This window comes from Lutjanus erythropterus, chromosome 16 (assembly GCF_056507025.1).
Source record: "Lutjanus erythropterus isolate fLutEry1 chromosome 16, fLutEry1.hap2, whole genome shotgun sequence".
NCBI lineage: Eukaryota > Metazoa > Chordata > Actinopteri > Lutjaniformes > Lutjanidae > Lutjanus > Lutjanus erythropterus.
This window is the reverse complement of record NC_139332.1, coordinates 31,594,488-31,610,705: the sequence shown is the minus strand read 5'-3', so window position 1 is coordinate 31,610,705 and position 16,218 is coordinate 31,594,488. Positions and strand designations below refer to the sequence as shown.

Below are 16,218 nucleotides of genomic sequence, written 5' to 3'. Positions count from 1 at the left end.
ATATATTTTTAAAAAAACCTTGATATCTCTGTCGCTGTTAGTGTGCAAAGCCAAGTGAACCCCACCTTTTCTCCGCAGTCGAGTCTCCCTCTCTTGTCTGCATTTTTTTAAGTTGTATTTGTCTTTTTATGTCTGCGTGCCTGATATGCACTGACAGCTGCACCAAGGAATCAAAGCTGAAATCTGTCATGATGTTGGGAAGAGGGCATGCAATGATGCAAACTAAAAATAATCAATAATTCCAATGTAAATTGTATTTAAACCAAATTATCGAGCCTGTTCTGATAATGTAAGGTGTAGAAAGTACAGATATTTCTGTTAAAATTAAGACAGTAAAAATACTGCAAATAGTTGTCAGGAAAATAAATCCTCAAGTAAAATACAAATAACTGAAACCTCTACTCAAGTACGGTAATATCAAATTAACCGACTTTATACTTGATTTTATTATCATAATTAATCATCACCAGTAATCACATTTTGCTTAAGTTATCATTTCATTTTAGCCCACTTTGAAACTGTTTGAAAAAGTGATGAACCCATGACCTAAAGATGGACAGTTGTTTAGCTAAACTAAAGCAGCCATTTAATATTTTTGTCACCTCATATGATTTGCATCAGCATGATGATGCCTACAGTCACGTTTACTCTGTATTCATGTCAACCTATAAAAGGGGTTCTTAAAACTTTTCATGTCAAGGAACCCCACAATAGATGCACATTAGAACACTGACCCCCAATTTGAGAGGACTTTTTCATAAGGAATCCTTTCTGAGGGTTGTTGTTTTTTGTTTTTTTTTTTTTGTTTTTTGGGGCTTTTTTTGTAGGTTTGAAGATAAAAAAAAAAGTCTTCATAGTCAATCAATGATCAAACAAGGATCACTACAAATTACAATCAATCAAAATGCCCATCACTGTTCTTTCCCTTGTTTCAGCTTCTAAAAAAATGTGATAAAGGTTAAAATATTCTATTTCTGCTGGGGACCACCTTCAACCCACTGACTCCAGTTTGGAAATCTCTGCCATAAGGAACTGACATGTTTAAGTAAACCCACGTGATAGTGAATCATTGTGAATGTATGGCAAGGTTGGCTACGTCTGGAGGGCAAATGTAGTATTATGTGCATTATATGTTTATAGCATAACATGATCACTTAATACTTGATTTAACCATCAGTCACATTTTGTTTAGGCTGTTACTAGTTTGTTTTAGGGTTAGGGTGATTAAACATGATTAACTCATGATGTAAACCTAGTTAAACTAAATTATGCACCCAGAAAATCAGCGGTTTATGTTTTTGTTACCTCACATGACTTGCATCAGCTCAATGCTGCCTACAGTCATATTTACTCTGTACTCATGTCAACCTATGAGACAGGATAAAAGCTGTTCTGCAAATAAAATATGATTGAGCTTGTTACCCTGCACTTTATGTATATTTGAGACACAGGCAGGCCTCCTATAGCTTCCATATGTGCTTCCTTGATCCATATTTCACGGAGGGGAGTGTGTGTTGCATCAGTTTGTCTTTAAGCTGTTATCATTAGGGCCATGACTCTGACACCAGCTGTTGTACACAGTGCACTACTGAGTAAACACACGTAGCATACCTCTATCGTGACCAAGTAAGGCTGGCTGCCAAATTATTTTATGGTGGCTGCTCTACGGCTGTCTGTCCTAAATAGGGATTTACATAGAGCACAGTGATGGCTGTGAGCTCTGTGTGTGTGCACTATCAACTATCATCACATAAATGTTTGCTGTGTGTGTGGCCTTGAGACAGGCGGCACTCATCTCTGAAAATGGATTTCTCTCTAGCCGATATGATGTGGCAGATATTAAAAGGACCTGAATGAGTGCGAGCCTTCACAGACAAACAGGAAGCCAGCAAAAGGGGAAAGAAAGACAGGCAGACAGAGAGAAAGAGACTGGTGGGAGGATGGATGTAGAAACAGGGACAGACAGGCAGACATGTAAGTTAACAGACAGTCAAACTGTCACTGACAAGTAGACATGCCTAGTGGTGGATGATAGACATCAATCCACGACAGTTTTTTTTTTGACAGTGAATATCACAGTTGGAGTGAGAAATTTGACAGAGCATATAGGGGGTGTTTTGATCCTCCCTCTTATACACTTGTTGTTAACATCTCTCCGGCACTCGTAGCTGTGTGGAGACTCTTGTATTGGAAGAAATGAGGCAGAGCACACAGCAGCGAGGACCCGAGGCAAGTCCCGCGCGTATCAGCCACACGGCAAACAAACCAGTTAAATGACAACAATCTCTCGCTCAACAAGTCAGCAAAATCAATCTGTTTTACTTTCTAAACGGGGGCAGAGCTGTGAATGAGTCCGGTGTGGAATAGGAGATATTCTGAATGACTCTGGCATGGCTAAGAGCAATACTGAATGACTCTGTCTGGTGTGGAATAACAATTATTCGGAACAACTCTGCTTTTCTGGATGACTGCAGCACAAAATGAGGATCGAGACTAAGTGGAAGGAGAGGGAATAAAGAGGAGAGATGAGAGGTAGAAATCAATATCAGAGAGAAACGAGAGAGAAGGCAGGCAGGCAGGGGATAAGAATGAAAGTGTAATAGTAGCAAAGAAGAGAGAGGGAGGAATAAAGTAACGGGAAGTTAGGTAATGGTCTTCCACAGGAAATGGAGTTTGTAGGGGCGGATTGACTCTGCTTTGAAATACATAGATAAAGGTCGCCACAGACAGAGAGAGGGAGTGAGAAAGGGAGGGTTTCAGTATGCGAGCGAAGAAGGAATTCCCCCGCCTCTACTGCCCCGGCCAAGAAGTAGTGTGTGTGTGTGACAGAGTGTGTGTGAGAGGGAGTGCACGCAAAAAGGCTTGTCTGGGCAAATTGCAAAGTGCTCCTTCTCACTATTTCCATACTGTGTTGTAAGTCGAAATTGTGTTTACCCTACAATATGGCCTCCTGTTTTCAATGTGTACCTGGTATGGATGCAGGCCTTGTGTAATGTGAGTAGAACCTGTTATGTAATGAATTAATGTGTAATGAATTTGTAGATGAGTCATATTCATTACTACTCTAGTACGGTCATGCATCATTTAGCAGCGAATACGTTTCTTAAAATTAATGTTAAACTGTTTATTATTTTTTCTGATGCTTGTGATGACAGGTGCCACTCTGCTGTGCTTTTATTTTGAATTCCTTTGATGCCACTGTAAAGGGATAGCTCAAATTATTTTAAGTGGGGCTGTATGAGCTACTTAGCGATAGTCATAGTTATATCTGCAGTAGATGCCGTTTGGGATGCCCCCAGACTGGAACAAGAGAGTAGGGTACCACCACAGATGTTAGCCAGTGTACTGCTGTGGGTAAGGTCAGCAGCATAATGTATTTTAGCTGCCTAAAAAAAGTTCACCTAAAAAAATCAGTTTAAGTGTACGCTATACTTAGAATATTTTTTATCTCTTTACCTTGTCATCAGACAGCCAACTCCATGAGCGGAATCAGCAATTTCACCTTGCAGAAGGGAGCTGCAGGCATTGACATGAATAAAGATGCACGATGCATCTCCACTTCCTCCCATTGTAAAAAAAATGAAGCTAAACTAGAGAGGCGAAATACCTAGTTCAGAAAAAAATATGAAGTCGTCAATGGTGAGAGACAAATCATTTTGATCAAGTTTGAATTGTGCCATAAATCATTTAGAAGATAATTTTTCAAGTCATGAAAGTCGCCGTTTGTCATAAAACTGTTCAAGCAGCAGACTGTGAAAATGATGTCACGACTTTCTCCCTACAAAAGTTAAAATGCCTTTGTGTTTTCATACTGAGACATAGTCACGCAAGCAGTGTGTCTTGTTCATTCTTTCACTTCATGCCATAGGCTGTACGTGCATATGCCCCAGTTGTTTATATCCGCAAAGTCAGACAGATGACAGCTTATAAAACCAGCGTGGTTTTGTGGTGTTTTAATCTAAAAAATGGAAATCATGTTGAATGTAGACTGTAACAGAATAAACTGGTATATAACCAGTGCAGCAACATGTGCCCACATTAAGCACAGACATGGACATTAACCTGCAAGCAGAGCAGTAGCTGCTGCTGCTAGCACTGCTAACATTAGCCACACTGTGTGGCAGGCTGTTAGCTAACATCAGCTCCGGGTTGTTTGCCTGCCAATGCTGTGATACTTTTTGGTATACACAGTATTTTTTCAGACAATGACAGTTAACATTATAAATTAATAAATTATGTTCAATTTTAACTGCTTTCTGAGTGTTTTCTTACTGTTAGACTAGTCAACTAGTCTAAATTAAATTTTGCCTTTAATCACCAAAGAAATCAGTCATAAGGAACATCCCTAGTGTCCTGTATGCTGAAATGGAGGGGACGGGATTTATGACCTATACTGCAGCCAGCCAACAAGGGGCAATTGAGATGTTTTGGCTTCATGTTCTGGGCGGTGTCATGTCATCCATGTTTATATGTATATGTCAATGGTTGCAGGTCTACCGCTGCCTCGATCTATACCTTTGTGTATGTGTGACTTCATTGTAAAAGGATAGTTCCAATTCACAGAGGTCACACAAATAAACTAGCAAATCAAGGCAGAGGTAGACCAGCAACACCCATGTTCTACAAGGTAAAATTAGGTAAAGCAGTGAAAATATTCCAAATATAGCATACACTTAAACTGATACTGATTTTTTTTTAAATTGGACATTTTCTTAAATGGCTAAAATACAATATGTACTGCTGACCCAGAAGTATGTTGTTTAGCTTCCATTATGGTACTCCTCTCTGCCTCTCCAAAGTGGTGGCATGTTGAACACCATCTACTGGAGATGATACACTGACTATAGAAGTATCTCATACAACCCTGCTTCAAATAATCCAATCTATTCCTTTAATGTTTTCATAGATATTTGATTTTGATTCAGTCAGTCACTTTTCCTCTCAAAGCCATGCAGTTAGTAGCTATCTTGCGTAGTGAATAGGCTTTGTGCATGTCTGAATGTGTTTGCCACTTGAGTAACCCCCACTCCCTGCTCCCTTTCTTTTAGAGTCTCTGGAATAAGGTGGGCAAGTGCTGAAGTCGCGCAACGAAGACGAGACAGGATGAGAGAGAGAGGTCCTGGCAGAGGAGGAAAATAGAAAGAATAGGAGGGGGAAGAAGAAAAAAAAACAAGGCAGCGCAAGAGAGGAACGCCAAAGAGAATCTCTGGGATAAATAAATAAAAAGATTTGTTTGGAGAAAAGGCAAGCTAGATGAAAAGATGAAGCCGATAAAAAAGCAGGGCCGGCGTTCTCCTCCCTCCACCCGGGCCAAAGGGGGGAAGCGACGCGGAGCGGGGGATGCCCCAGAGGGAGGGGAGAAGAGAGACTCAGATGAGAACAGAGACAGAAGCAGATCCCCACAGAACCGAACACCCTCCTCTTCTTTTTCTTCTAATTCACTCTCAGAGTCCTCCCATGCGGACCCAATCAGAGTGCGGGACACTTCAGAGGGGGAGGGCCTGTCAGACACGTCACCTGTTATGGATTCTGGGAAATTGTTGACGTCCTCAGATGATAGATCAGGGAGGTCAGCTGTGAGCGGCAGCAGCCACAGTGACAGTGGTGGTAGCAGTTGTAGTAACAGCAGCACACCGAGCGCCAACAACAGCCCAAACCCCGCGTCCAGCCGAAAAACAGCCACATTCAAAGCCCGCGTCCCCAAAAAGAAATACACCTCTGAACTCTGCTCGTCTACTACTGGTAACCATAGCAACCCTTCCTCCAGCACGCCCCCGCCTCTTACTCTTAGTGGCGGGGTCATCAACCACGGGTCAACGGGTTCAGGAAGTGACATCTGTGTCTCACACCCTGACGGCAGCAGTCAGAGTCGGAGCCTGATGGATGACTTCCACAGCAGGACCACCAGCAGGGAGGGGCCTCAGGACGGCTCCCCTGGACCCCCCACCCTGTCACTGGGTGGGGAGAGGCCTGGAAGAGGTGATGGGGTGAGAGATGCAGAGAGAGTGTCGCCCAGCCCCCTGCCACGCTGCTCCTCAACAGACACCGCCAGTGAGCACTCAGCTGACCTGGAGGTTGTCGGTGACACACACCCCCTCACCCAGATGTCCACACACACTCCACCCAGTCTCCCTGATGCGCTGTCTGATGCCCTCGCCAAAGGGCTAAAGAATCAGCGTGTTCTCGCACGCCAGCTCAGGAGAAGATGCGACGAGGAGGGAGGAGGCGAAAGGAGGGATGAAGGGGGTTCAGACTTGGTGTTCCGGGCTGGAGTGGTCCGTAAGGTCAGTGGGGAGTTTGGAAGCCTGGAGGTGCAGCTGAATGGGGAGAAGACGCTGTGGCGTTATCCGTATAGACATGACAGCCCCCCAGGGGTGGTGGACATTATCCTAGATGCCCCGCCACCTGGTGTCCATCAAATACCTATTGGCACTCGTGTCTGTGTCCCATTTGGCAACGAGGAGGGCAGTGAGGGCCAGTGGCACAGGTACAGAGAAGGCGTGGTGACACAGGTGGACACACACCCTGCAGTGGCCAATCGCTACCGTGTCCTGCTGTCTGAGGAAAGATCTCACTCTTTGGATGAGGAAGAGGATGGGAGAGGGGCAACTGGTGCTACCCAGGCAGTGTGGGTCGCTCGACAAACACTCAGGCTTCTGGTGCCGCCATGGGACCTGGATCTACCGTCTGGAGGAGGACGAGACGGAGACGAGGGGCTCAGGGATAAGGACAGGGAGCGGGAGGACAGGGACGAGATGGACGTGGAGCAGGAGTTGTGTCATTTGAGTCGGGGGATGGCGCCTGGTGTGGGGTCAGTTTTGGGGAGAGGAATGCCCTACCCAGGCATGGTCCCTGTGTCCTCCACCTCAGGCCACAACATCACGTCCCCAGTAACCCCAGCTTCAGTCCTCAGCCTCGCTCCGGGACGAGAATGGGAATTGGAGAAAGACTTGGAGAGGGAGAGGGACCTCCAGAGAAAACAGGATAGAGAGAGGGAACGAGAGCGAGAAAGGGAGAACAGTGCAAAGCAGCAGCACCAACAGCAGCAACACCACCCGTACATGCCACTCACCCCCGAAGAAGACATGGAGGTGTCCCACTTTAACATGGTCCCAATGGGGGCACTCATACCCGGGGCCAAACCAATGGCAATTCCCCAACACCGCCACATTGTCTCTAAGCCCCCACCTGGCTACCTCAACCCCCACCTGTCTGTGGTGCGGGGCATCGGGATCCCCCCTGCACACCTGGCCTTGAACCCCCATCCCCCTCCTTCCCCTGTCCTGTTAGGCCTTGACCCAGCAACCGCAGCAGCAGCAGCTGGTGCTGTCATCGCCACCCCCCAGCTTCCTCCACTCCCCCCCATCTCCTCCTCCACCCCATCCTCCTCCAGAGGAGAGAAGGCCTCAGGAGGAGGTTCTTCCGGTGGGGGAGCAGGTGGTGGCGGTGGATCTGGATCAGGTTCGACTTCTTCCTCCTCCTCACGTTCCCGCACACCGCTGACAGCTGCCCAGCAGAAGTACAAGAAGGGAGACGTGGTGTGCACACCCACAGGCATCCGCAAGAAATTCAATGGGAAGCAGTGGAGGAGGCTGTGCTCCAGAGAGGGCTGCTCCAAAGAGTCCCAGCGCCGAGGATACTGCTCCAGACACCTCTCAATGAGGACCAAGGAGATGGAGGCCAGTGGAGGTGGCCGGGAACGAGGCGGAGCCAGCAGCACAGGGACCCTGACTCCGTCTGACCTCCGAATGAGTGGCGGGAGAGCCAGCTCAGACTTTGACTGGGATGAGACGTCACGGGAAAGCAGTGAGGCCAGCAGCCGTGGAGGAGACTCCCGTCCCCGCTTGGTCCTCCCCTCACTGCTCCCCCAGGACCTCTCTCGCTTCGACTTCGATGAGTGTGAGGCAGCAACTATGCTTGTCTCCCTAGGGGGTTCTCGCTCAGGCACACCCTCATTTTCACCCATCTCCAACCAGTCGCCCTTCTCCCCTACTCCATCACCCTCACCCTCTCCACTCTTTGGCTTTCGCCCTGCCAATTTCAGCCCCATCACTGCTCCTGCCTCACTTACTCCACGCCGCCATCGCCAGCTTAGCGGCACTAAAATGGGCACGCCAGGTGCTGAGCGAGAGCGTCACCTGTCGGGGATTGTGCCCACATTTCAGACAAACCTCACTTTCACAGTCCCCATGAGCCCCAGCAAGAGGAAGCTGGACAGCCACCCGCCTCCTCCGCTGCCTGCAGTCCAGGACTACCAGACCAAACCTGAGCAGCAGCAGCTGGTTGGAGATCCAATCATGGGCCACAACCCTGCTGCCTTCAGAGTCCTCTCCCCCCAGAGTCAGCCCACAACACCCTCCTCACTTTCCTTCCCCCGGCCCCGTAGTGCCACCAGCAGACCACCATCCTCTGCTGCCTCCACGCCTCCACCCATGCTCGTTTCCCCCACTCCTCCCTCCCCGCTGCCCCAGGAGCCCTCCCCACGCCGCATCGTGCCCCTCCGCGACTCCCCAGTCATCGTCCGTAATCCAGATGTCCCCCTGGCCAAGTTCTCTGATGGCCCATTAGGACGGAGAGAGAGGAGCAGGTCCAGAGAGCACAGCCAGCCCCCACACACAACTCCACCAGGTCTGCAGGTCCCTGTCCCCATCAATGGGGCCACTACCAACGGTGCAGTTCTTCTCCGCAATCCCACATCGACACTGGTCCTGGTCACCTCCAGCTCGGTAAGAAAGTGGTGATTTTGTTCCATATGATCATGCACAGTATAAGGAGGGGCACTTTGGATTTACTATTGTAAATGACAGTGAAAAGCAGAAAACCCTCACATTTAAGAAGCTGGAACCAGCAAATGTTTGACAAATTTGCTTGAAAAATGACTGAATTGGAATCAAAATCAAAACATAAACAAAAATAGTTGGCAACTAATTTTCTTTTGATCAACTAATTGATTTATGGACTAATCTTTGCAGTTCTAGTGATAACAATATAATATCATAGCTTTCTTGCAAAATAGTATCCTTATTAGCACATGTTATATAATGTCATATCACCCAACTCTAGTACAGCATGTAAGTGGGTGGCTTTCATGAGCTGTGGGTCCTGAAAATTATGCATTAAATCCATTAAATACTATTGCATATTTTTAGTGACAAGTACCTAAAATGCTTTTTTGGCTGATCTTGGAGAAGTGTCCATCTACACTGATTCAGAATGTTTTTTGATATAACGTGGGCGATGTATACGCTCTATAATTTCATCAGTGACTGAGAAATTACCTTGAAAATGAATTAAGAATACTATACTGAAAATCCATATCTTTATTATCAAATACTAACTGCAGTGGACCTTACAGGTGGCCCACAAAAGCATGTAGCTTGCTCCAGTCTACCTGGACTTACAGCAGTTATAATTGAACAATTTTGAAAAAATTATTAATTGTAATAATTTTATATATATATATATATATATACATATATACATATATAATACAATATATATATAATTTTGATGTGATTTGAAATATTAGAGGGAATAATACTTTCTGAATCATTATGATTGATTTTATTTTTTTTTTAATGACTATCTCTATCAACAACTGCAATTTGAAATATGCAGTAGGCAATATTGTGATTTGAGTAAAATTTTAAGTTAAAAGGATGTTTAATTGTTCCATATTGCTCCTTTAAATATTATTTTGAAAAAAGAATATACACGTACCATATTGTTGCTAAGACTCATTTTGCTTCAAATACTAAAAATACCTTTTTGATGTCTCTTCCCAGTCCCTGACTCCAGCCACAGTTGGCCACACTGCCCTCTCCAGCCCTTCCACCCCCGGATCAATGCCCACTTCATCGGGCTCAGTCCTGTCCTCCTCTGGCTCAGGAGGCAGGGAGAGAGAGAGGAAACCTGAGGGACACCAGGATGCCTCTGGAGGAGTGCTGCCACAGCCAGTAGCCTGTCACCCAACTCCAACTGCCCTGCTGCCGCTCATACTGCCAGCTGAGTCGCCTCACCCTGCTCCACGCAAGCAAATCATCATGGGACGCCCAGGGACTGGTAAGGAAGAATCGTCACTGCACTCTGGCTGTTGTTCACATCAGATAAAAAGTTTGCTGAGGCACTCTGTAAAGTAGGAAGGGAAGGGATGTGTCTGCTGAAGCTTATGTACTCTAGCCTAGTACTTCTCGCTTTCATTATGTCTCTAGGGTTACAGGAGTGTCATCAGAGTGCTATGGCTATGACTCATGTACACTTTACTATTGTCTTGCATTGTAAGAACGTAACAATATTCACAGCATGTTTTCTGGCCCTTGATTTGCTTTCTTTAGGGTTTTTTGACCCTCTCTGGAAGGATTTTTATTGAGTTATTAATTAGTATTTAGTATGTGGCAAACACTTAGTTTTCACAAATATTTGTTATGTTTAAAATTTTGATATACCATGATCAAGTTCAACTTTATTAGGATCCCAGAGGGAAATTGGGTTTTAGGTTAAAAGCATCACAGTAAAAGACACAGGACAGTACAAAGTTAAAACTCATAGTCAACCACATATTACAGTGAGTTGTAGTCTAGGGTAAAGTGTTTTATAGTAAAAATTAGTACTTAAGTATAAGTAAGTGCGAGTGCCTATTTCAGTCCCTCCAGGATTTGGCAGGCTTTTTTGTGATTGTTGCGGCCTGTAATGTCTGATTTGACAGCTTTTCTGAAAATGTGTGATGCATGTTGCAATGTGTTTAGGCCTTTTTTGCAATGAACTTACAGGAGCAGTGAAAATTGCAAAAAAAAGTTTAGAGTAGTATGAACAAATATAAAAAATAAAATCAAAGGCAACTTGTTCCAGGAAGGATAAAACCACAATCTGAAGTGGTTTTAGTAACTTTACCAAAAAGGCTAAGGGTTACAAATATTCTTACAAAATATTCTTTATTTGTAAACGAAACCTGGTACCTGAAAACAGTTACCTGAAGGAGGAGTCTGGAACTCCGCAGGTAGTGGGTGATCAGCATCTAGAAGTAAGGCATGAACTTTCTGCAGGACTTGTCTCTTGAATAACTCAGGCAGAGCAGCCTGACTGATTCTTACAACCTTGCCGCAGTGCTCCATGATCTGGCTGAGAACATTTGTTACTTTTCACTCTTAAGATAATCAACAAATCATAGGAAAACACAAACCTGGTGGACTAGGGGTCATAAAACATGTTTTTTTTTGTGTGTCAACATTGAACAACCTCAGTTTCCTTAAGCAAAACAAGCATTGTTGACCCTTTTTGCATAGGACATCAGTATTTGCATCAAAGCACAGTTTGCTGTCAGTGCCAATTAATAGATGCTTCTGTGTCTCGACGCTCTCCATTATATGAGCCAGGAGTTTTCATCTCAAATATATGGACAGCTCCTTGGTTGTGGTTACATTAAGCTGATAGTAAAAACACGGAAAAAGGATCAGCTGCTTTGGGCTGCAAACTCTGTTGTTGTCTGAGAAATGCTCTTTTTTCCGGTAACACACAGCAAACATTTGCTTTATCAATGGCTCTCATAAAATCAGCCACAGTGGACACTGAGAAAAAAAAGAAAAGCCACAGGTTAATTGTAGCTAAAGTTGATGGCATTTGAAAACATCAATTTTTGACCTAAGCGTTCATCTTTTTTTTAGTTTCTGCATGTACATTTTTGTGTTCTAGGGAGTGTGATAGATACAGTATGTTCGTTTCCTTGCGGTTATCAATCCCTTCTTAGATCACACCATCAGCTAACTCTCTATAATACAGTACAGATGTACAGCAGGAGCACAGGGTTGTTCGAGGGTAAATGAAAGGGGGGGATGTTTCCTGTACCCTCTTTCCCTCTACCTTGTACCCTCTTTCAAACTATGTGTTTGGGCAAAAATCTGTTGTGAAAATATTTTGCCAGCTTTGTGTGCAGACTGTTGGATATGAGAAATAGATGTGTTTGGGTTAATCATATACTGTATGCTTGTTTCCATGCCAACCTTGCGATATTACAGCCAAAACTCAGAAATGTTACTTTGAATATATGAATAAGGAAGCTGGTTTCCATTTGAAATGCAGTATTTCTCATTTCGTGTCATTTTAACACAACACTTTCTAAATCTGAAAACTGAAAGCGTAATAAATGTACAGGAATTTGTCTCAGTGCAGAGAGATATTGGCAATTTATAGGTTGTTTAGTTTCACAGTTCACACTAACCAAAGGTATAGACTAGTCAGTTTAAAACCATGAATAGTGTCAGAAGTAGCAGATATACAGTATATCATGAGGATTTTTGAATTCTAAATTTTGATGTTTTATTTTGGTGATTAAATTATCATTTCTTGACTTGCTTAACGTGGCAAAGATGAGAGTGATCCTTTTTCTTCTGAGGTGTGAAGATCAGAAAAGATTTGATATATCAGTTGCTCAGGCAGCCTCCCAGACCTGCTGCTCATTGTGTGTAATTTGTGACTCAGTGTGTATAGTGTCAGAGTTATTGAGTGTGCGTGCGTGTGTGTGCCAGTGTGTGTGTGAGTGTGCAGGGGGTGTCACCCTTTTTCATATTTACACGTGTGTGTGTGTGAGGGAGAGATAAGGAGTGTTTCACAGAAACTTTAAAAGGATATTGACATGTCTAGACATGCAAGACTGAGAGCGGGAGTGCAGAGAGCAACAAGGACATTCACACCTCCTCCTCCTCCACCACCACACGCTCTCTCACACACACACACAGCTCTCACACACAGACACACACTCATCTCAGTGTTGCAGACAATCAACAACCTCAGACAGGGCATCAAGGGCAGGTCCAGCGTGATGTGAATGTGTTTCATCACTCTCAGCAGAAAAAGGAGTAATTGTATTGCCGGCGTGTTGTCATGGATACACTGTTTCCACCGGTAGAATTAGTGCAGTAAAGCGTTGAGGCCTGAGCTGATTACCGGAGCGCCGCTTTTATTTCTCTCTCCCTCTCACATCCCTCGCACTGCTGCTAACAGCCACCTGCCTCTGTAGCGTAACGTTTCCTCCGCCATACATTTTTAAAAACACCTAGAGCCACAGTGGGCCCAGAAACAAACACAGGCAGAAGGCAGTGGAGGCCCCACGGCTGAGATCTCTCCTATATATAGCCCAGCTCAAGTGCAGCTGCATTAGCATCACAAGTTTCATTACTGTTCTCTTTGAGTACATCTGCAGCCCACAGTGAAGAAGAAGGAGAGATTAGAGCAGGAACTGTGTTATTGCTTTTGCTCCCACAGTGGTAGTAAATGTGTAGTCATAGGACAGGTTGAGATCTACAGTTGTGTAGCCTAATTTTCCCACCTTAAAGCACAACGACAGCTGTTCTCCCCATCAGGTGTATTTCTTTATCTCTGCTGCCTCTCACTACTCCTCACTGTCAGCACTTCAAGCAAACCAACAGAGACAGATGGATATGCGAGCAGTGTTTCTGTCTGATAATTTTCACAACTCACCACTCTCTCAGTGCTTCCCTGGAATATTCATGCCTCACGACTTCAGGGTGTCAGCAGGTCCATTAGAAGTTTGAAGAATCTCAAGTCAGATTTGTTTAGCACCTTAAGGAAGAGGCAGGCGTTGTTCCATATTTTTCTCACTCCAGTGTTAATTTTTGCAGTAAATTTGTATTTAGTTTTAGTCATAGTCTTTTTCTCTTTTTCTTTCTTATGTCATATTGTAGCCATCTGAATCGTTTTAGATTAGTTTTAATTGACCAAATCTGCAGTCAATTTTGTTTAGTCAAAGTGTAATTCATTATGTAATAGGGCTGTGACGATGCATGTATCTCCTGATTTGATACTATAATGCTACTTGGGTGCCAGTTCGATATGTATTGTGATAATCAAAAAATAAAATAAGACTTGAGACCAAACGGAATAGAGCCCCCTGAAAACTGCACATAGCACATATCTTTAAATCTTTAACGTCATTATCATCATTATTATGAATTATGTCATTTTATGTTAAGCATTTGGAGAAAAAGGATCAGTTTAAAATAATACAACTGTGGTAGCAATGCTATAATATATATATATTTAAATCAACCCAATTCAAGAATTGTCAAAAAAAGAATCACAATATTTAAGAGAAACTATTTTTTTCTCGCACTCCTGTTATTTAAAACACTCTCTAGAATTACCAGACTCATTAAATACTTATGGAGGAAATCTCTATTGACCTGCTAATAACATTAAGTCTATTACATGCCTTCAAAACAGCATTTTTCTTTTTCTTACATATTTGCTTCAGTTTGAGGGCAGTCAGAGTGTAGACTTATTATCTTTAACACTTCAGGCAATCTTTGAATTTACAATATAAGATTAGAAACTGTGGGTCATTTGCTTTTCTAATCAGTACAGGGGAGCAGTGGTTTCTTTTAGCTTGTATTGTATTTCAAGTTTTGTGAAAACACAGTCATGGGATGACAGGTCTGCAAATTTCACTTCAAGTTTGTTGTGTTTTAACTGGTGATTGTTTCTCCACTTGGGAGAAACAGTATGGGTGCCAGTACCAGGGTACTGATTTTCTTGACATCAAATTTGAAGTTTATCCACATGTCTGTTCTTTCTTTCTCCCAAACACTGACATTTCTACACAGTTTTATGAGACATGCAGTTACATACATGCTAGTTGACTTCCCAGGTAGATCAGTCCAAGTGCGTGCATCTAACCTCCCCAGCACACACAGAGATCGGATCTCTTTCCAACTTGTCCTTCCCTGACTTTTTCATCTCATTTTTATTTGTTGATGAAAGTGTCAGCAGACTTTGTCATCGTTTTTGTTGTCATAAATTACTTTTTAGTTAGTTAAAAACGTTGCTTGCATGAAAAAAATTGTGATTAGAAAAAAAATAACTGTCTCACTGTCAGCATTTTAAAAAACCTTGTCACCAATATATAGTTTCATCTTCTTTAATATTATTCTGGCTTTTTCCTTTATTTTGATAGTGACAGCTGAAGATAGGGCAGGAAAGGAGGGAGAGAGAGAAGGGATGACATGCAGCAAATGGGCCGCAGGCAGGAGTCAAACCAGTGGCCACTGCAGAGGATTAACAGCCTCAGTACATGGGACGCATGCTCTACCAACTGAGCTGTAGGGGTGCCCCGTTTAGTTCCATCTTTAAAAAAGCCTGGAAATTTCTTATAACAGCTTGGCTCTCAAACCAGAGTAAATATTGCATTTGTTGGGGGACTATTTTCAGCGATGGATTAATACACATTTGGTGTTCTTGTGGGTAATTACAGGAGCAGGATGTTGGATTAACGTAAGCTAAATTACAGTTCTCCTGTTTATTGCATGTCCGGAAAATGCCACCAAGTCCAACAGTGTGGCTCGCTGATGTGTTTGTGATAACTTTGGAGAACAGCTGAGCTCTATGGTACACAGTAATAAGGTATATCAGGTTTGGATAAAACAATAATACGTGTCTTTGATTGGTTCATTGTTAGTTTTGGTCTTTTCTTGGGTGTTGTTGATAAAAAGAAATATATGGAATAAAATATCAGCTCTAGTCTTTAACAAGTGCTGAAATGTCAGCTACGACAGGTTTCTTTTTATTGATTTTGTTTTAATTTTAGTTGTTGCACAGTGAGATTTGGGTGAGGCAGAGTTGGAAAATAAGGCAGGCTAAATAGTAATTATGTGTAGTTTAACCACAACTGTGGTTGGAAACAGTGACGAATTGTTGATTTTGCGCTTCCACTGGGTGACATTCTGACTCTCATGAATATTAACTGTCACAATAATACATGACAGGTTTAAAACAGTATTGATCCTATAAACATTTCCTGTTGCAAAATAATCTGCTATACATTCAGCTGGAAGCAATCTTTTTTTCACCAGCGTGGTTTCTTTATTTTAATTATTAATATAGACAAAAAATCAAATATCACCTCAGTATCCTTATTGTTAGGATGACTATTGGTGCTTTCACAAAATATTAACATGCGATTTTTGATAACCAGTCATCAGGAATGTGGATATGATGATTAAGTGCATAATGGCAAATAATAGAACAGCTGGAACAGTCTGATAAGTTCAGAAAATTACATCATTTTAGTGAGTGTGTTATTGTTAAAAAAAAAACGTCTCTGACACAGTAATTTGAAACTCGTGGATCCCTGATACACATTCTTTTCAGGCTCGTCATCAACCAAAGTAGGCCTAGTCATGTCACCCTGGCTATTTGTCTCGCCCATTT

At 43.3% G+C, this 16,218-nt stretch overlaps 1 protein-coding gene across 4 annotated transcripts in view; it reads left to right on the top strand.

The window, feature by feature from the left end:
• Positions 1-16,218, top strand: part of cica (capicua transcriptional repressor a) — a 64,715-nt gene that overhangs the window by 13,129 nt on the left and 35,368 nt on the right. For all 4 annotated transcript variants that reach the window (XM_084739825.1, XM_084739824.1, XM_084739826.1 and 1 more), the window contains exons 2-3: positions 5,049-8,726; positions 9,786-10,062. In XM_084739825.1, coding sequence (XP_084595951.1) covers positions 5,262-8,726; positions 9,786-10,062 — 3,742 coding nt within the window. In that variant the 5' untranslated portion in view covers positions 5,049-5,261. The remainder of the gene's footprint in view (positions 1-5,048; positions 8,727-9,785; positions 10,063-16,218) is intronic.